Below are 21,989 nucleotides of genomic sequence, written 5' to 3' on the forward strand. Positions count from 1 at the left end.
CGGCGATTCTCCTACCTCTGCCTTTCAAGTGCTGGGATTAAAGGCATGTGCCACCACACATGGATCTATGATTACATTTTTAAAGATATATATATATATATATATCTTATATATATCTTATATATATAAGATATATATATATAATATCTTATATATATATATATATATATATATATACACACACACACACATATATACACACACACATATATACACACATAAACATATATATAAAGCTATGTATGTAGAATGATCTATGATCTTTTGGTCATTTTTTCTAGCCTAATTATTAATATTTAACTATAACTCAATGTGAAATCTAAAACCTTGCTGGCATGTCACTTCTGGTCACATGCACCAAGGACTTCACATTCTATTACAGAGATAAGTGTATATTCCTATGTATTGTGGCACTATTTACTATAGCTAAGATTGGAATCAGCCAAGATGTCCAGATGAATGGATAATGAATATAAAATGTATTATGCATATTCAATGCAATTCTATTCAATGACTTGGAAAATAAAATTATGAAATTTTCAGGGAAATGAATGCACCTTGAAAGAATTAAGTGAAGTGACTTATTTACAGAAAGATCAAAACCACATATTCTCTCTGATATATTAGCTTGTAACCATTGTGTGTGTGTGTGTGTGTGTGTGTGTGTGTGTGTGTGTGTGTGTGTGTTAGAATGAATGTGGTGCAAATGTGGATAAAATCTTTAAAGGTAGAACCATGACCAAAAGTGAATATAAAGAGATGAGTTGGAAGAGGAGTGAGAGAAAGGAAAAAGGAAACATGTGACATGTAAACAGAATGGGGGGGGGATACTGAAAGGAGGGGAAATGGGGGAATTAAGGGGAATGGGAATAGGAGTTAGCACAAGAATCATTAAAACAACCTGTATTTGAAAGTGCCAGAATGAATGATACCAAAATCTCTGTATGCCATCTAAAAATAAATAAGAATACAAAAATACACCTCACTAGTCTTTTTCCACCACAGTTACTTGCTAAACCAATCTTAAAATAAATGTGACTAATGAAGTCCCACATAGTCACCAGTTTTACACCAAAGCTTTGACTTCCAAGAACACATCTCATTCATTTTTGATCCTTCCTCAAGTGGCTTAGAACTTGGAACAGTGTAGGAGCACTATTAAGAGTTTGGTGAATGAAAAAATACTTTAGAATAATATATACAAGCATTCCAACATGTATCATGGAGCTATATATTAGAATTCCTATATTAGTATACATTCCAACATTTTATTAGTAAAAATGTTAGCATGCCAGGCCAATTCATTTTATTTACTTATTTATTTGACAGCGACAGACAAGGAGAAGGTACAGAAAGAGAGAGAGAGAGAGAGAGAGAGAGAGAGAGAATGGGTGTGCCAGGGCCTCCAGCCACTGCAAACGGACTCCAGACGCGTGCACCCCCTTGTGCATCTGGCTCACGTGGGCCCCAGGGAATAGAGACTTGAACCTGGGTCCTGAGGCTTCACAGGCAAGCGCTTAACCGCTAAGCCATCTCCCCAGCCCAGCCAATGCATTTTTATGTCATTATTAATTAAAGGAAGGAGAAAAAAACAGCCAAATACATGTTAATCTCCCATTAGTCTTCTCCTGCAGAAAGCAAGAGGATAAGCTGGTCTTATCAATTCTTAGGAAACTCATGCTGTCGTGTTGCTGGGATGACGTGATGGTGAAGAAGACAAAAGGAATGACATTCTGAACAATCCTGACACTGGACCAAGTAGCAGACGGGGTGGCCTAGGCGTTTCCGCAGGAAGAAGGGAAAGCATCCTACTTTAGAAATGACTCACTTTATCTTCAGAAAGACTCAGCTTTGTGCTGGCCATGCTAATGAGTCACATACAAACTAGAACAATAATTCAGGCAATCATGATGCAAGTGAAGCTACATCCAGAATTGTATATAAACACTTACCACCTAGAATGAAAGCATTTTAAAGTTAATCCAGAGGGAATGATAAAAAAAAAAAAACATAGTTTCAAGTGGTTAGTTCAACAGATAAAACACTATGCATTTAAAATAAGGAAGTAATTACATAAAACCTAAATTCTAGACAATTCTAAGAATGTAGCACAAACTTTTAAAATCTAAAAAGCTGAGAACTAATTATCACCAAAAGTATAATCCAGAGAGATTGTTATTTATAAATTCCTCCCTTCATATCAGTAACTGTGCTACTATTGCAAATTGTCAATTACCTTAATTGATATAACTCAAGAAAATATAAAATATTCATTTACATATGCCATCTCTTTCACTCCAAGTATTACAATGTGACAGTTTGTCTATTTACTTAAGACAGTGTTTCACTATGTAGCCTAAGGGCTTCAAAGTCTCCATACTCAGTGCATTATCTTCCTAAGTGCTGAGAATTACAGAAGTACCATCATGCCCATCCTCTTTCAGTTCCTGTGAAGAGCAAACAGCCAAAATCTGTGATTCTGAACCTTTGGGCCACAGACACCAGGGCTCTCACAGCTTAGCTGGTGAGCAGTCTGAATCAAAGAAAAAGACTCATATATTTACTTGTGGCCACAAAGTTAGGGAAAGAATTGGGAAGTAGAAGGGAAAGGACTATGGTGTAGCTTTCTTCACAAAAATGCATAAACAATAATGTTTTCTAAATTATAATTTATATTTAAGTAAAAAGGTCCCATTTTTTCTAATGTGAGATGTTTAAGTAAAAACATGGCTGACAGTACACAGACTAGTCATGGGCCAGAAAAGTTTAGGTTTATGTGTAACAAGGCTCACACTGCAGGAATCCCATTACTTTCATTTCACGTGATATATTACATTCTGTTACCCAAGAACATTCCATGAAAACATCTAGAGTCTTAGATGTATGTAGTTTCTGGGCACATGCTACATATGTCCCCAACCCACTAACTTACTCTAAACTCAGTCTTATTAATTTTCAAAAAACACCTTCTGAGTACTTGGGAGAGTTGATTCAAACACTAAATCCCCCTTTGGTTCTAGGGGAACCCTTTCTCTCCTCCAAGCTGTCTTATAATAGCTATTCCAACTTAATGGTCCCATACATTTACTTTTTTTTGTGAAAGAGTGCTATAGCTTCAAGTAAGGCAATTGTCACTTTTTGGAACAATAGAACATATATCTAAATATTAGTTCTTTTAAAGTAGCTTCTAAAAGGGTACAGTACATTTGATTACTTTCTTCAAAAATCAATGGATGGACCTAGAACTCAGTTCTAAATAAATAAAACTTATAGAGATGGAGAGATGGTTTAGTGGTTCAGGCATTTGCTTGTGAAGCCAAAGGACCCAGGTTCAATTCCCCAGGACCCACATAAGCCAGATACACAAGGGGGTCATGCATCTGGAGTTCTTTTGCAGTGGCTGGAGGCCCTTACATGTCCATTCTCTCTCTGTCTCTCCTCTCTCTCTCTTGCAAATAAATAAATAAAATTAAAAATAAGAATAAAACCATAGTCAATGAATTGAAAAGTTTTCATTTTCTCTAATGTGAGGTCGTCAAGTAAATCACTTTGAACTCACTCCTATTAAAGGCGATGGTTTATAACTATAAATTTATGATGCATATCCACTTTAAACTGAAGAAGAGAAGGTAATTTATCTGCTCTGATATTTTAGTTCATTTTTTATTCATATTGTAACTAGTGCAAAAACTAGTGAGTTAAAGAATGCAGAAATGGCTGTATTCTTAAACTCAGTAATACATTTAGTGAAAATAAAATTGACAACCTCAGAATAAACTTATATTCTCTTTCTCATACTGTCTATCAACCACCAGAATACCTAATTAAAAGATAAGCAAAACAGAACATAAAACCAAACGAAGTAAAAGTTCTGTGTGCCACCTGGTGGAGAAAGAAGATACAGACTGCACACGTTACAGCTACTCCAGGAACCTACACAGGATAGTTTGCAGTTAAAATTATCCTCTGTGCTAGCACACAAAATAAAGGGTATTTATTTAAATATTTATATTAATCTGCTTTCCATGTGAATCATATATGAAATAAGATAAAGGGAGACAAAGAACAAATGCTCATGGATGTGAATGCAAAGAGAAGCATTAGGTTTTGGAATTCTTTGAGGCATCATCACAAGCCTCCACTTACATGGCCATGTAGATCAGTGTTCAGAAGCATCATTGCACAGGTGAGGCAGTGGACTCCATCTGAGGAAAGATGCACAGACAATGCAGGCTCATTAGTCATTCTTAGATTGCTCCTCTGTATCATTAAAGTAGCATAATATTGTGCTAGACAACTAATTCTATTTGTCTGAATTTTTTTAAAAGCTTTTTTTTTAGTAAGTTTTTATAAAAAGCATTTCAAAGGACGAAGATGTACATGTCTATTAGTGTCGTGAACTGTACTACATTTCTGGAGGATAATCTGATGTTACAAATATGAAGCCTTGAAACACTGCCCTTTAGCACAGCAATTCTACTGGGGCTTTATATAAAAAAAAAACAGTTATCCTTTACGGATTATAAAAATGCAATAAATTAATCCAAGTGAATATGCTTGACTTTAAACTGAAAATTTTGCTTTGTTTGGGTTTTTTAATGGCAATACTATGTCCCTATAAGTAGTTAATATTATTTTGTAAAAGCAGTACAGTTACTATAAGCTCACAGTCCATAAAAGTCACAAGTGAAAGTTGCTTTCAGTGTTATAATACTATCCAACACAAGCACCAAAACTTCCAATGAGACTTAGAAGTATTTCCAAAACTACAAAGCTAAGTATCCATGCATTTTTGTCAAGAAGGGTAGAGATCAGAAGAAGAACTATGAAAGCAGCAGTTTACTACAACATACTGCGCACATCAACCGTGGTGGCAAAGGTGAGCACAGAGAGAAAACAAAGAAGGTGCGTGGTCCCAAGAGAACAGAACGCAGGCAGCGCATATCCCAAGCCGGAACACCCCTTCAATGAGTAATGGCATAAAAAATAAAAAGAAGGGAAAGATGGTAGGGAAATGCTAATGATTCCTAATTGATAATAGATATATAAACAAACAAAAAGGGAGTGTTAGTAACAGTTAACTCTAGAGAACTAAAGATACCTAGATTACCTTCATTGTTTCTTCTATAGTTGTTATACATTCCCACAATGAAATGTTACTTTTAAGTAAAATAACTATTGTATTTCCATCAGATTACCTTGTGAAGCAAAAGTATCTGGATTACAATAAAAATATCTATTGGAGAAGTGTATTAAAACTCTTTCTCGTTCCTGGGTTTCTCCCCCAAGGGAAAATGCTTTAAAAAAATACCTAAAAACAATAACAAAAGGGGGGACATTTTAGAAAATTTATCATACTCTTAACATTGACAATGTTAATTTAGATTAATCTAAGTACTAATTATACAAAGCTATATAATTATCTCCAAATAAATCACTTGCTTGATGGTCACTAAATATATTGATACTTAAATTCTAAGAAATACCAACATAAAAAGTGGTAGTGTAGTAAGAGAATGTGTCTGTCAAAAATTCCTAGAAAAGGCATATAATTTTCCCACTGTGACTGTAAAGTAGTCAGTTTAAAAAAATCAGTCATATTAAAAATAATTGATATTCAATGCATAATCATAGAGGCTGTGTTTGGAAACACTCTACACAGGGTCCTTCGGTCATGTTCCAACATGACTGTAATCTCCACTGATCCACTGTTAAAATTATACTCACTTTGGCTTTTTCACAGCACATTTCCATTAACTTTATTTTGACTGTTATCATCACTATTTGTTGTATGTGGAAGAAACATATACAGTCCTACATGACTTCTTTTATCAAGAAATATGTTACATGGAAACTTCTTTGAAATATAGGAAATATACCCAGAGCCTCACACAAATATTAACCAAAGACAGTAAGTAATTTATTGTTGATTGAGCCCCTAAAACCTCACTGACAATGTGGAGCTTTTTCCTAAATATGGGACAGAAAGGGGAAGATATCAATTAAAATGTTCTTTTAAATTTAGCTATAGCAGAGAGCATATAATAAACCTAATTTCAGCAAAACTTCTGCCTTCTTTCTTACCAGAGATTTGTAATTTGTTATCATAAATAACAATGATCAGTAATTTTTCATATCTTTTCACACAAACATATCAGAGAAAACAAAAAAGCAAAAGTATAGAACATTCATTCACTTGTTCCTGGCTACTTTCTTTTCAAAATACAAGCCTATAAGATTAAATACTACCTTTAGCAGCTCAGATATGAAAACTTTCTATCAGTGTGATTTAAATACCTTCATGTGGAAGATTAGCAAATCAATCGGTAGATTGTGTTGATAGTTATTTTTATTCCATTCAAGAATTCCTCTCTCTCTCAAATAAATTTAAAAAGTATTTAAATTCTCCATTGGCCAATCTCTCTTTAGAATAAATAAATATGTTTTTAAAGGTATTTTTAGAAAGGCTGTAGAGATAGCTTAGCAATTAAGGTATTTGCCCATAGAGCCAAAGGACCTAGGTTCAATTACCCAGTATCTATGCAAAGCCAGATGCATAGGGTAGCATATGCATCTGGAGTTCATTTACCGTAGAGACCCTAGCTTGCCCATATGCGCACTCTCTCTCTTCCAAAAGAAAATAAAATATTTAAAAATTATTTTAAAAACAAATTCAAAAATATTATCTTAATAGATTTTGTGGGGCTGGAGAGATGGCTTAGTGGTTAAGGCACTGCTTGCAAAGCCAAAGGACCATGGTTTGATTCCCCAGGACCCATGTAAACCAGATGCATAAGGTGGCGCATGTGTCTGGAGTTCATTTGCAGTGGCTAGAGGTCCTGGCACGCCCATTCTCTCTCTCTCTCTCTCTCTCTCAAATAAATAAATAAAAATAAAATACTTTAAAAAATTTAAAGATTTTGTCTCTACTACTATAAGCAAATACTTCAGGGAAAATCCCTAATTTTATGACCTGTACATTGTGTTTCCTTTAAATGACTAAAACCCAAACTCCTTATATTCAAAAGTACTGAATGCAGGGCCTTAGAGAGATAGTAGTACACTTTTGCTCATCGCAGCACTAATCACAATAGATAAAAAGTGGAAACACCCTGGGTATCTACTAATGGATAAATGGATAATAAAAGAGTGGTTAAGTCTATGTAGTAGAATATCACTACTTCAAAAAGGAAGAGAATTCTTCAGTACTGATGAACCTTCAGATCATTATGATTGACAAGTAAAATAATAAATATTGGGCACAACAATACTGTACAATTCTACTCCAAATTACACAATTAAAACAAGTTTCCTAAGGACTGGGGAATGGGAACAGGGCAGCTGCTATTTAATGGCTACAGAATTACAGTTCCACAGGACCAACAGAGTAACAGAACGAATGTGGGTCATACTTATACATCATTAGGAATGTACTTAATATCAATGGCAGAACATCTAAAATGATTAAGACGGCATATGTCTTTGCTGTCTAAGCTTGTGCTTACCACTAGATGCAGAGTATCAGTTCCTGTTTGCTTTATGAAAACAACTTTTTTACTTATTATCTGCTACTATCTTCTGTACATTTTTCATCACATTGTTTTTACGTTCTACATAGGATCCACAATACAATTTGTGTCCACAAAGCAGCCAATGGAGTGAATTAAAAAATGAAATCACATTTCAATTACACTCTTCTGAGGTGGTTATGAAGACCAGAAATGACATTCAACATTTATTCGTACCTGAGAGACTGATCTAGAGTCATTCCTGTAAAATCAAAAAACTTCAGATATTCTTCTGCAACTAGTTTGCTAAATTCATTGCTAGAAAAAAAAAAAAAAAAAGAACAGACTTGGTTACTGAAATCAAAGCTGAAGCACAGACACACGCAGTATGAGCTCAGACTGGCCTTAAAACATACTTCTTGCCTAGATGTTTCGCAACATCCGATCTTTTGAATCTGTCTAGTTGATACAGACGTTTGGCCAGTCTTTTGGCTGCTTCCACGTTGCCATTGGTACCGTTACTGAGACTACCTGCAGTCTCCTTTTCCAGAATTTCCGTGCTCCCCATTTCAGAATGAGCTTCTAGCCGTGTTGATTTCACCTCAGCATTGCTATGAAAAATGAGTTAAAAAGGAAAAAAAAATAGAATTACTGTTTCTTGGTATGGCAAGAAAAGAAATATCTGATGAAATTATCATGACAGAACCCAAATAAATAAGATTTCATTACTACTCCAAAAACATACCCAGGTACTACATTTCTAAAGACTCAAGAAATGACTGCCTAAGCCCTAAGCACATGGTTCTCAAATGTTTTGGCCTCAGAAACTTTACATTTTTTAAAGTGTTGAGGATTCCAAAAAGCTTCAATTTATACCTGTTAGATCTATCAATATGTAGCATTTTCCTAATTTTTAAAAAGTGCAATGCCTTTAAAAAAGCATTTAAAAATAATCCATTTCATGTAATAGAAATACAGTAATTTATTAAAGTAATGATTTTCTTAAAAAGAAAACCACAAAACAATTAGTGAGCTAAATGACAGCAGTTTACATTTCGGATGCAGTCATTCCTGGCAGGCATTAAAAGGAACATCAGGGTGCTCAGAGCCACGTCTGCATCCAGTTCTTATGAATTCACTGTACTCCGTGAAGCACATTAAAAAAATCTGTCCTCGCAAAGATACTGAGCTAGAACGAAGAAATGTTTTCAAATCTCACTTTGGGGAAAGTTGTGAATTCTCTTTTTTGAAATATAACATAAAAATAAGTCAAATGATGGCGTCTTAAAAGTTTCAATATAATAGTTAAAGTTTTATCAATGTATTTTGTACTTACATTAAATTAAATCCTGCCTCATGTTTCTTATCCATCCCCTATTTTGAATGGCTCTTTTATCCATGGTTTTTTTTTTTTTTTTTTTTTTTTTTTTTTTTTTACCTGTGGTTTGGTCTTCTATAAGGTATTTTCAAATATATTCATTAGACAGTGGTAGAAAAGTCACTTTAATTAATATCACCACCATCCTCAGAAGAGTCTTAAGGAACTAGGAATCTGTTAAAAACCAGGGTGGAAGTTGTAAGTTTCCCAAAATTTTAATTTTTGGTCTTAAGCTCAAATTTATACACAGTCTAACAATGTCAGCTGTTTTCCTTAATAGATTTTACACTCTATGTGTTTGAGAAAATAGCAGCCAGTGGCCACAGTTTATCAGTTAGTCTCTCAAATAAAAATTACACTTTAAGAAAAAGATGATTTTAATCAGTTTATAAACCTGAATTTATAATCTCAATTCAAATGGCATAAATGCACTTTTCCTAAGGAAAACCATCAGAAAACAGTAATAATTCATTCCCGTCTCATTGCATGTGAAATTAGAAAGAGATGAGTTCATATATCAAAAGTCATAAAATTACTTTGTGCTGTCTTCAGCAAAAACACAGGTGAAAATGTCTTTCATTTTTAAAATATTTTTATTTATTTGTTTGAGAGCGACAGGCAGAGAGAGAAACAGACAGAGAGAGAGAGAGAATGGACGTGCCAGGGCCTCCAGCCACTGCAAACAAACTCCAGACACGTGCGCCCCCTTGTGCATCTGGCTAAAGTGGGTCCTGGGGAATCAAGCCTCGAACCAGGGTCCTCAGGCTTCACAGGCAAGGGCTTAACCGCTAAGCCATCTCTCCAGACCAAAATGTCTTTCATTTTTATTCTGAGTGGATGGTCACCAAGAGTAAAACATTGACTAGAACAGACATATTACTACTCTTGGCCACTGCTTTGATCTCTACCTTTCACCCACTATTGCTTTTGTACTCCACAACATCAACATAGAGAAAAGGAAAATAAAGATGGGACTACAAATGAAGTAACTGATCATGCAAACCCTCTGAAGAAAAAGCAGCCCTACAACAGGGGAGACTTAGGAATCTTGCTCCAGACAAGGACCACAGGCTAGTGCCTATTACAAGCTGCAAACGTTTACCACTAAAACCAAGAAGGACATAGCAATTCTTAAATCGTCATTATTTTTAACTTAGTTTAAAAAAGACAAATTCATGATAAAATACTGAATTTAAGTGGCTTACAACACTCATCACATTCTCTACCCCAGAGACAGTCAAAAATTTTCAGTAATGAACCAAGTAGTAAATATTTTAAATTTGCAGGCTACATGAAGTCACTGTTACACAAATAGCCTTGTTACAATCTTTAAAGACATAAATGCCAGGGCAGGCAAAATTGAGTTGATAAATGACAGTTTACATAACCTTGTACCAGCTCATAATTCTCTAATTGGGCCTGCATTATCAAGCTACCTTTTACTTTCCAAAATTCTCAAAAAGCAACAAGGAATGAAGAAATCAAATGGGCAATTATAGTTGTTATAAAACTTTGAAAAAGTATTATCAAATAAGATTATACCACTAGTCAGTACACAGTTTCATCTGAAGTGATAAAAATAGTGATATATATAGTAGTGATGTTAAATAGCTGCCACTGTACTAAAATCACTGATATTTTAATGAAAACTCAATTTAAAAATATCATCTGAAAATTGTACTTGTAAACTGACAGCTCATAACCATCCTAGCAGGAACAAATGCCATTTTAAGCCAAAATGCTCAGTGACATACTTCTAGTTGACAGTTTCCCATTCTCCACCATCTACTTGTGTGTGGCCTGGCCTGGCAGCTCTCGGGCCAAAGGCCATGCAGCAAGGGCCACTCCACAGCCAAACTGGATACTGTTCCAGTCAGGTCCACATTGCTCGTAGAAATCACCCAACCAAGAGCAGCTTGTGGGACAAAAAATTTTGGCTTACAGGTTCTAGGGGAAGCTCCAGGATGGCAGGGAAAATGATGGCACAAGCTGAAGGTGGACATCACCCCCTGGCCCACATAAGGTGGACAACAGGAACAGGAGAGTGTGCCAAACACTGGGAAGGGGACACTGGCTATAATGACCATAAACCCACCTCCAACAATAGCACTGCCTCCAGGGGACATTAATTTCCAAATCTCCATCAGCTGGGAACCTAGTACTCAGCACTCCTAAGTCTATAGGAAACACCTGAATCAAACCACCAGAGATACCAAGTAGCTACAAATGCCACCACGTCCCACACTACTATAGACTGAGGAGCTGACTGCCCCTAGAACTCCTCCCCATGCGCCCAGCATTAACAAGAACTCCCACAGCTGCCCTGGACAGGGGCTCTAGGAATAGGGAAAAAAGGGATGGGCTGTCCCAGATTGCACTTTAGGAACAACCTTGTGAAAATTTTCTTCATTGTGCATATGAACTCATTCATTCCCATGAAAGAGCTCAGAATACAAAATGCATGTACCAAACCCACAATGACTGTTTTTCTACAACTACTCATAGTAATACTTCATTTCTTAAAATCTTCAAGTCAAATATAAACCATAGTCAATGACAACCAACCAGCCACAACAGAAATGTCCCAGAAAGACCAAGATGCATCGGAACCCTCCATAAGCAGTAAGCTACCTTCCTCTTTTCCAGTATAAAATGCCTACTGATTACAATAAAGAGCCTAATTATCTTCATGAGAATGAAGTATTTTAATATGTTTTCATATTGAAACTATCTATAAAGTTAGCATTTCAATACAGTTTTGTGAAAAATTCAAGATGTATTTATTATTCATAGCATACCTACATAAATTCACAGAAGAAATTTAATTTTAAGGGAAATTCATGGCTATTTTGTTGTTATCCAAATCAGAGGTACAGTGGTAGAATGTAAAGTATTAACTCGGAGAACTATGTTAGCTAGAATGCAATATGTTTTATGAATACTCTCTCATTGATTTTCTTTCTTTCCCTCTTCTTTCTCCTTTTCTCCTCCTCCTGCTCGCTCACTCCTTCCCTCCAAGAGTGCCACACTTTCACTGCCACTATGCATAAACAGCTACAATAGAATAAAAACAACTTGTCAAAGAAAGAATTTTCTTCACAATTAAAACACTAATTAGTTAATTACTCAGGTATATTCTTGGCCTATATTTAGTCACAATAATGTAATTATTTCACAATATAGTAATGGACAAAACTTATTCAGGTACAAGAAGCTTATCCTGACAAGCATATATTTGAAATGTCTGCTACTCAAAGTCATGCCTATTTTTTCCCAGTTCAAATCCTGCTTTTTCCTCTTCTGCTCTTTTGTTCAGCCCAGTTATTTTCCTCACATGTACCAAAAAGATGTTGTTTTAGAACCAATATGAAGCAGTAAGATGTTTTAGAAGCTATGTTCAGCAGACAGCTATGGATCTTTAAAAACATATTAAATTAAATACAAGAACTAATACAATTAAAACAAATAAATAAAAGCAGAAAATAAATAAACGTAAGGAATCTTTATGAGATGTCTTCATTCAGCTCTATTTCACAACCTGTAATATTAGTTGGACAAAACAGAAATCCTCACAATATTATGCCAACTCAAACTTACCAGCAATAATACAGACACCAACTAGCTCCCATAATAAGCACTAGTGCACGCCTGGGCCAAGCTTTTCTAAGTGCTCTCCTTCCCAGTATTCTTTGCCCCACAACTCCAGGTTCTACTTATCCACCCAGCCTTCCAAAGATCTGGCTCCTTGTGAGGTCATGTTACTATGACCTCACATTCTCAGCAGTGTTTATTGTTTGGTTTTTGAAATGTTTTTACAATCCCAGTAAGAACAAGAGCCAGAACACAAGGCCCACTGTATATACAGGGAATAAAAAACAATACAGCCCTGCCTTATTCACACTTGATAAAGCCAACTGGATGGGCCTTCTCAGCAGCGATAACACCCCATTCTGTTTCCCCGAGTACACAGGGCATCATCCCTCTAGTCTGTTGAGTATTAGATGCTTTCAGTCGCTTAGATGGCTATTCTTTAGTTCAGCTTTATCCCCCTTCTTTACAGTCTTATAAGGTCAAATCCTGACTTGTCACTTAAATGTAGAGGGACTGCTAACAGGTCCTCTGTGTTCCAGGGAATGTTTTACTGGAGCTTCTACTCCCCACCTCAAAACCTTCCCTTGTCTGTGAAGAATCACAAAGTCTAGTCACCATGCCTTCTCATAACCTTTTATCATATCAGATTACCAGATTTGTCCAAACAAAACTTATACAACCCTCTGATCTCTGAATTTCAGAAAAACAAAAAAAAATAGTGGTTAGTGTATGTATACATACTAAATATTGCCTAAAACATTTATACTAATAGAATTATTCACTGTTTATCTGAAATTCAAGTTGAACCGGGCATCCTACATTTCATCTGGCAATGTTATCTCCTAAAATATTTGTTCTAAACTTAAAGGAATGCTATAATGGCATTCCCTGTCAACCACTTCACAGTCGATTTGTTTTGACTTTCTTCTATGATTAATTTTGTATTTATACTATTTTCCTATAGTTTTATCAAGACTTTACGTTACCTACAATGAACCGATTCTTATGATGCCCTCTAAATCCAAATGGACAACCTGTTCTTCTGTCCATTTTCATTTTGCCTTCACACTCGGCCTAATGCCACCACTAATGTGATATTCCTACTTGACCAAATCCTCAGATGAAAATGTGTACCTTGTGGAATACTGTGCAGCATCCAATATAAGCAGGCAGTAACTTCCCTTTCAGAGTTATCACCTACCGTACCCCTCACATTGGGACTACATACACATATAAGCTGTGTCTCACACCTTTTCCATATGCTGTTTCTTTTGCACTGTCTTCTTTTCCTAAGCCACTGTAGGAAGCTCTGCAAATACTTTCTGACCCTGCAGAGCCCTGGCGAACATTCCTGAGCCTTGTTGCCAGCCTGCTCCATCCCTGTATCTCAGTGCTGCCTCCGAATCTCGGCTTTCCCGCTGGCTTCTGATACCCTTCCGCTTTGCACCAGTACCACAAGGATAGGTTGAAGTGACTGCAAAAGGGAACAAGACCCAGAGGAATCTGACACGGCCCTTCTTCCATGGTCATATATGCTCTTTACCAACAGACATGTGCCACTTACTTTCTAATTCATAAGGCTAGTCCTAGAAAGTTCTGAATAAGTTGTCATAAGCAGGGAGTAAAGATATATTGTCCTTCTTCCTATTTACTTAGAACTTAACATTTTTATTAACTTTTTATTTAACTGTAGTAATAAACGTAGAACACACCCTAGGCTAAAGTGTCAAATTCCCCCACCCTGAGTTACATGTAGAAAAGAACAATTGCCCTTCTCATTTTGATGTATAAACTGGCAAAGGCAGCAGAGTACCATTTGCCTGACAAAATCTAGCACAGTTTCAGCACTTACTGTGCAAAACACTGGGCTCAGGGCTCTCTCAGGACTGGCTTGACAGATTTATGAGACAAGTCAGTGTAGAGTAACCCATTTTACAGACAGGGAAGCTTAGGCAGAGGGCTGACACGAATGATGACTCCAACACCCAAGTTTTCATTGCTCCACTGCTAATCATTCTGCCATCCTCTGGTGCACATGTCTACTGATTAAACAAATATTTATCAAATCTTCTATATCAGGCAATGATTTAGATTCTTGGAAGATATTTCAGCAAAGTGAAATGCACATAAACAAACAAATTGTATATACTTTAAGGCATTATTTGCTATGATAATAAATGAAGCAAGAGATATAAAGAAGCACAGGCTGGCATTAGGGGTGGATATGTTTTTATATAGGATGGTTGGTCATGGAAACCTCATTGAGGTGAAAAACCAGCTTCATGAAGTTCTGTCATCAAAAGGATTATAGAACAATGTCAAGTTGAAACAGCAGCTTGTGCTGCATAATGACACCAGTCAACAATAGACGACACAGACAGAGTCTATACTGCACAACTAGGGGACGGTGAGCCATGTCACCTTGGCTGTGGTGAGTGTATGCCATGATGTTCCTACACTGAAGTCTCCTAATAATGCATTCTTGGGACATATCCTTCATGAAGCACGGCATGATTCTGCTTTGACTAGCAGTTGCATGGTGTTTGACAGACAAGGTCTGCCCTAAGAATTGTTTCGCCTGAAAGTGCAAATAACCTGCAGGACCCTTGTGGAGTTCACAAAAGAGACCCGGCGTATCTCCTAGAACCAGGACAGGGTTACAGGCATTGCAAGCTCCCATGCGGCTTTGAGTTTTATGCTTAGTGAAGTGGATAATACTGAACGATTCTGGGCAGTTATTTAAGATTGAATTTATAGTTTTAAAGGGTGCCTCTTTTTTTTTTTTTTTTTTGAAATGGGACTCTACAGGACAAAGTAGAGATATCATTAACACTCCAGGGAATGGTTCCAGGTAGAACTAATGTAATGATTGATCTGCTAACTAGTCCAGTTCTGAGGTATGAGAATAGAAAACGTGACATCACAGGCCAGAGCAACCTGAAGGATAGACTTGCCATCAGCCAAAAGACAAAGTTGACACAAGTTTTGGGGCAAAGAAGTTTCCCTTTATCCTTAACTTTGAGATGTCTATCAGTTTACCACAGAGCCTGTGGGTGTGGCATGTGTGAAGCATTCAGGAAAGAGGAGCAGCCACCTTACTCTGGGGAGGTCTCAATCACCAGGCCTCAGGGGAAATCTGGGTTTTCCTTTGTAATGTACCCAAAATGATAGTGATGTTGTGTCAGGATCTGAGTCACCGACTCTGACCCATGTGTAACCACTACAGGTCTTAAGCAGGAAAAGAGTAATGATCATAGGTTTTGGAAGGATCCTGTTTGCATGTAATACAGACTGAACGCTTCATGGGGATAAAGCTGAAGGCAATGAAATGAGCTAAGAAAGGTAAAGACAAAATGGCATGGTCATGAGATGAGCGCTTGGACTGCGAGCAGACTGCACACACAGCGGAAGCCTGTTACGAAAGACACTGAGGAAAGAAAATGCTGAGCAATGAAACACTGAGTCATGGCATGTGAGCAGGGACGGTGTGCATGGCGGGAAGGGGACCGATCCTGATGTAGAAGCTCAGTGACATGAGGCCAACAATGTAGAGGATGAGTACAAGAGGAAGAAAGCGTGTGCGACAGCACGTGCCTACAGGAAGAAACAGAAAGAAAGAGCCATGACCTTGGTTCAAAAACCTCCTGTGTGTTAGGTGCCACGGCTTATCCAGACACCTATCTATGTCCATGGAGGTCCAGTAGGCATCCCAACATAAGGACCGAATTACCTGGCAAAAGGCTGAAATGGGAACATGACAAGGAACTCTAAAACATGCCTACACAGAAACACATTTAGCATTTTCATTTCAAAACAGTTCCATTCCAGCCAAAGGGCAAGGAAACCCTCTTTCATATGTTAAGGAAATTCTACATGCTCACTAGGATAGAAAAGTAGCAATTATTGCTTCAGAAGATAATAAAAGCAAGTACTTCCCAAAGAGCTCCAGCCAAAGTTTCAACAGTAGTTCCACTGGTGGCCAATGTGGATCCTTGGGCAATTAGGGTCACTGGTTTCTCAGAGACTTACTTTTTTCAGCTATAAAATGCAGATAGCAGTACCAATTTCATAGGATGCTTTGTCAGTTAAGTGAGAAGGCCCATAATACTTGGCACAAAATAACCAATGACAGCTACAAGATCAGAACCATTTTCCTCACTGCTGCCACTTTCAGCATTAAGGTTATGACTTTGTTCTTTCAATGATCTCAAGGCATGACACAAATGAAAGTAGTTTATTAATATAGACACCTATGCAAACATCAGTTGTCATTCAGTAGCAATTAGTAATTTACTTTTACAAGGACAACGGCCTCAAATGAGCCAGTGCTTGACATTTACACAGAATGTGTTTTCTACAGGAGACTGCATCTTTCGATTTATGGAGAGATGGCTTAGGGATTAAGCACTTGCCTGTGAAGCCTAATAAGCCAGATGCACAAGGGGATGCACACATATCTGGAGTTCATTTGCAGTGGCTGGAGGCCCTGGCATGCCCATTCCCTTTCTTTCTCCCTCTCTCTCTCTCTCTCTGCCTCTTTCACTATCTCCCTGTCACTCTGAAATAAATAAAAATAAACATTAAAAAATATTGACAGAAAAAAAACCTAATGCTCCTGAAGACTTATTCAAAAAAGATGCAAAATTTCATCTTTACCATAAAGAGTTCAATAATTATCAATAAAGACTCAGCACCCCCTTCCCCAGGGTTCCTTTTAAAACCCATTTTATTCAGTTGTGCACTGAGAATTCCACTTGAGGGTGCCAGTGTGCAAGCAGTGTTTCACAGACTGTTAGAACTCACCAAGTAAATAGTGTCTGGCTGCTTCTAAAATACTAATTTCCAATAAATAATTGCACTTGTCTCCCTTATATGGAGCGATTCATGCTGATCTAAAAATGTAATCCAATTGCTATGCATTTTCAACTTCTTGCACTTGGGATTTTTTTTTTTTTCAATTCTAGGTTAAAGCTCTTCTGAGTCAACTCCCAAATGATAGTAACTGCAATATTAACTTTAATAAAACCATACCACAATATTTTGAAATAAAAAATTGAATAATTTGTAACTACATGTTCAGTGAGCGTGCAGAAACACCTATATGATATATACTCAGAAAAGAACAGTGAACCTTAATTTCAGTGGCTGAGAACAGAGGAGTTTGACTCATTTTCCTGGAATGCTCTCAGGATGTCACACGTCTGTTAGCTGAGTAAGCCCGAGGTAACACACTGGACTCAGAGCTGAGCACCACATGGAGGAACGAGGAGGCTGGAAAGAAGGGTTCCTGAAGGGTCCAGCAAAAGCACACAGGCACTTTGCCATGAAACTGTTGGTGGAAACCTCACACAGCAGGCAATCCTTAGACGCATAGTGACTACAATCCTTACTTTATAACTGGGGTACCTAAAAACCAGCTCTTCCTGCCACATAGGTAAAAGCCACACGAAAGTCCACCAGGACAACCTTTCTCTGCATTGTAAGTAGGGGCAAAAATATTCGATAAATCCATATTCAAGATGAAGTTTTTATTTATGTAGCATTTTAAAGATGATCCATGCCTGTTAGGAGTCTTTACTTAGAACTTTCTAATACAATTTTCAATTTTTCTTAAGAATAATATCCATTTAAGGAAAAACAAACACTAAATATCAGAATTCTATCTCTAAAATAAATATTACAACCATTCATAAGTACACTTGCAAATGTAATGTTAGCACATAAGGGCTGAGAGGACCATGAGTAAAAGGCCACTCTGCTGTATAACAAGACCTATCTCAAGAAAACAAGAGTATTTGTAAAAGCAACCTTAAGTTTACGCAAATAAGTCCTTTCTGGTCAAGGTAATAAACGGTATGATCTGCCAGAGTCAACTAGGGAAGCAAGCGCTGCTCCACTCCTACTTCCTGTCCTGTTCTCATCTAATCTAGGCCCGAGGGTCAAGACCTCAACAGTATGTTCTCTGGTGGTATGCTGCACAAGTTTAACCATCTCCATTAGTGCTTTCTGCCCTGTTCCAACATTTACGAAAGCTTCCTCTGTGCCATGCACCACCTCCCTTGCCGTACTTCTCTTGAATGCACTCAGAGCTGGCTGACCATTGCTCCAAGGCTAAATGGTTGCACGTGGTAAACAGCTCTGCATTCGGCACACTCCACAGTTTCAGCCACCACAGCGGATCTCTACTCATCCTCCCATGTGGAGTCTCCTCTGTGCTGTTTCTTTCTCCTTTCTTTTTGTGCCTACCCTAAAAGCATCTGTGTTTGATAAATGTACGGCTTCTCGTATTCACTTAACAGGTTTCCTGTGCATGTTTTTCCAGTACTGGGAATTAAACCCAAGGCCCCACACATGCTCCGCAGGCACTCTACCAATGAGCTCTTGTGTGCAATTTTAGAGAAAGAATTAACACTCTGGTAAGAGAATAAGCACTAAGTTGATCCCTTTAGGAAATAAAACCTGAGCTCTGTCCCTTCCTGCTTTCTTCTCTTTAAATGTCAGCTTCTTAAACTGTGGGTGGCAAGCCTGTATCTACAGAAATAAATAAATTGGGTTACAAAAAAACTGGTAATAGTAAAAAGTTTTGAACTAGCAAGGACCAAAAGAATAATAATAATTAAAAATTACATATAAAGAAATGGGGTATTTTTGGCATTGCCCATGTCACATGTGTCACAGACTTGGATCTGAACACAACGCATATGGGTTTTGTGTCTTGAGTGCCATCCTCACCATGGACACCTCCCCAGTGGACACCTCCCCAGAGTCCTTGTTCAGATGTGAAACTGCTATATACACTGAGCCGCAGTATTATTACTTTACAAAGCTTCCATTCATGTCAATTTGGGATAATTATGAAAAACAAAGCCTTAATACTCTCCTACTGTTATTCCTCAGCATGAAAGTCTCAAATTAGTATGTATTTGGATTGTATTGTTAAAGTCCTTGTGATAGTTAATCTTGATTATCAACTTGATGGAATTTAGAATTGCCATGGAAACAAATCTCTAGAGATGTCTGTGAGGGAGTTTTTCCAAATTAGGTTAATTAAGTTGGGAAAACTCACCTATATTAGTTGCTTTCTCATTACTGAAAACCAAATATCTGACCAAAAGCAACTTACGGAAGGAAAAAGGCTTTATTCTGCCTTAAAGTTTGAGAGGACACATTTCATCATGGTGGCAAAAGCATAGCAACAGGAAAAAAGTTGGTCACAGTAGAGTCACGGGCAGAGAGCAGAGTATACTCAAGAGGTGGGCTGGGCTATAAAGCCTCAAGGTCCACCCCAATGGTCCACTTCCTCCAACAAGGCACCACCTCCTAAAGGTCCCACAACCTTCCCAAATAGTGCCACTTCCTGGGCACCAAGTGTTCACACACATAAACTTATAAGAGAGCTAACATTCAAGCCACAACAGCATCTGAACTGTCTACAGAACCATTCCATGGGCTGAGGTCCTAGACTCCATGAGGAGAAGTGCAGCTAAGCACCAGCACAGACTGTGGACTCAACATGACCAGTAAATGTCAACTCTGCCATGATGCCTTCCCTGCCATAATGGACAGGGTACCCTGGAACTGTAAGCCCTTCCTCCCTACTGTCACTTTTTGTTGGGTATTAAGTTACAGCAATGAGAAAAGTAACTTAGAGAATGCTTCATTTGAAAGCTTTCCCTATGAGCAGCTTACAAAGTTGCCCTTTGACTCTCATACACACAAATGCATGATACAAATGCTAAGAGAATTTTGGCTTGGGATTAGGACATAATATCCAACAATATCTAAAATGGCCCTAAACATCCTTATGTCATTTTGTCCTGAATAATGTTCAGCTGATCAAAGCCAAAAGCATTAAAAATGTTCTGTATCTGGCAACATCAAATTTTCAGCCAACATTTAATATTTTATGTAAAAATATAAAAGCACATCCATCTCATCAGTATGGAATTTTTGCTATCTTCTTTAATAAATAGTGAAATTATTTTTGTATCAAATAATTGCTTTAAAACAACTTCCTTATGAATCATTATCAGTGAGTATTTTTGTATAGCTATGGCATATAGCTTTATACTACATAACATAAAAGTTTCTTGTGTGAAGAAAAGTTGTAAGTGGACAGCATTTATGAAATGCTGCTTTACACGACTCCAGCTCATCTGCAGACACATCTGAAGGCAGATTCTCATTTGGAATTGTAAGGACAAGATAGGATCCCAAAATGGAGTAATAGAGGACAGCAGGAGGGCGACAGAAACACACAGAAGTGTATCATCCACATTCCTTAAAAAACTGCCCAGCCATTATCCCTACCTTGCCAGACAATGACCCAGGTTTAGGTTTCCTGCCCACTTACCTCCTACCTGGCAACTGTTCTGGTCTCACACCTCAGCTATGTGAAATGGCTGATGTAGAGCACAAAGGAGTTCTTTCCGTTCCTCACCTTCCCCCAAGTGAAGAGCTCTATATATCCCACTGTCTGTAATCTCAGAGTGGTCTCTGGGGTCTTGGTCACTCCCAAACTGTACAAGAATAATATAGCATTTTTTTTACTCATTACAGTCCTTGAAACTGAGGTTCCAAACCCATTCACAAATATTTTGGTATTAGTGTAGTTTATAAACACTTCTAGATAGTTTACTATGCTTTCAACACTGTTCTAAGCACTTCACATTAACTCAATCTCCTTAGCTAGGACTGGAGTTCATGCTGAAGTTGCCAAGTCCATTCTTTACCATTTGCCATCTGTGGCCTATTGCTATTATCAGTTACACTTCATCACGGGTATATGGAAACAAAGTCTATCCTTATGATGCAATACAACTGGTACAATTACAAAATTAACTGGTATGGTTACAAATACACACACACAAATGTGCACAAATTCTCTTCCTGTATTTATTAAATCACCTACTATGTGGAAGGTATACTTCTTCATGCTGACTGTGCAGCCCTAATAAGAAGAGTACACCAAGTCAAAGGTCTTCCTTCACATCCTCATTTCCCAGATATTTGCTGGAGAGTTTGCTCTGAGTGTCTGAAGGTTCAGCATCCATATATTTAACCAACTTCACTTGAAATATTCTGGAAGAAAAACTGCATCTGTACTGAAAATAATCAGGCATTTTTTTCTTGTACTTATTTCTAAACAGTGCACTACAAAATAATTTACATGGTATTTGCATTGTATTACTTACTATGATTAATCTGGAGGTGATATGAAAGGTAAAGGAAAATTATACACATTGTGCAAGTTCCACACTATATTATGTAAGGGTCTCAACTGCCCTCAGATTTGGGCACCTTCAGGGAAGAGGACCTATTAGATTTCAAGAAATCTACCTCTTCAAACCACACTCTCCCAACAGGTGTTCCTAAGGACCAGATAATCCCTACCTACTATAAACGAAGTTGGCCAAAACCTTACTGCCCTACGGCTTGGGTGAGGAATGAAATTCCCCAGCTATCACGCTGGCCTGGGTAGGGATGTGGCAATCTAATATCAAATTCCTAAA

At 37.5% G+C, this 21,989-nt stretch overlaps 1 protein-coding gene across 1 annotated transcript in view; it reads right to left on the minus strand.

The window, feature by feature from the left end:
- The window catches only part of Psd3 (pleckstrin and Sec7 domain containing 3), a 352,155-nt gene that overhangs the window by 182,709 nt on the left and 147,457 nt on the right, over window positions 1-21,989 (minus strand). The window contains exons 5-8 of the mRNA XM_045131244.1: window positions 7,925-8,119; window positions 7,746-7,826; window positions 5,199-5,311; window positions 4,147-4,205 (exon numbers count right to left, since the gene is read on the minus strand). Of these exons, the coding sequence (XP_044987179.1) occupies window positions 4,147-4,205; window positions 5,199-5,311; window positions 7,746-7,826; window positions 7,925-8,119 (448 nt within the window). The remainder of the gene's footprint in view (window positions 1-4,146; window positions 4,206-5,198; window positions 5,312-7,745; window positions 7,827-7,924; window positions 8,120-21,989) is intronic.

The sequence above is a fragment of the Jaculus jaculus genome, chromosome 12 (genome assembly GCF_020740685.1).
Source record: "Jaculus jaculus isolate mJacJac1 chromosome 12, mJacJac1.mat.Y.cur, whole genome shotgun sequence".
In the NCBI taxonomy this organism is placed as follows: domain Eukaryota; kingdom Metazoa; phylum Chordata; class Mammalia; order Rodentia; family Dipodidae; genus Jaculus; species Jaculus jaculus.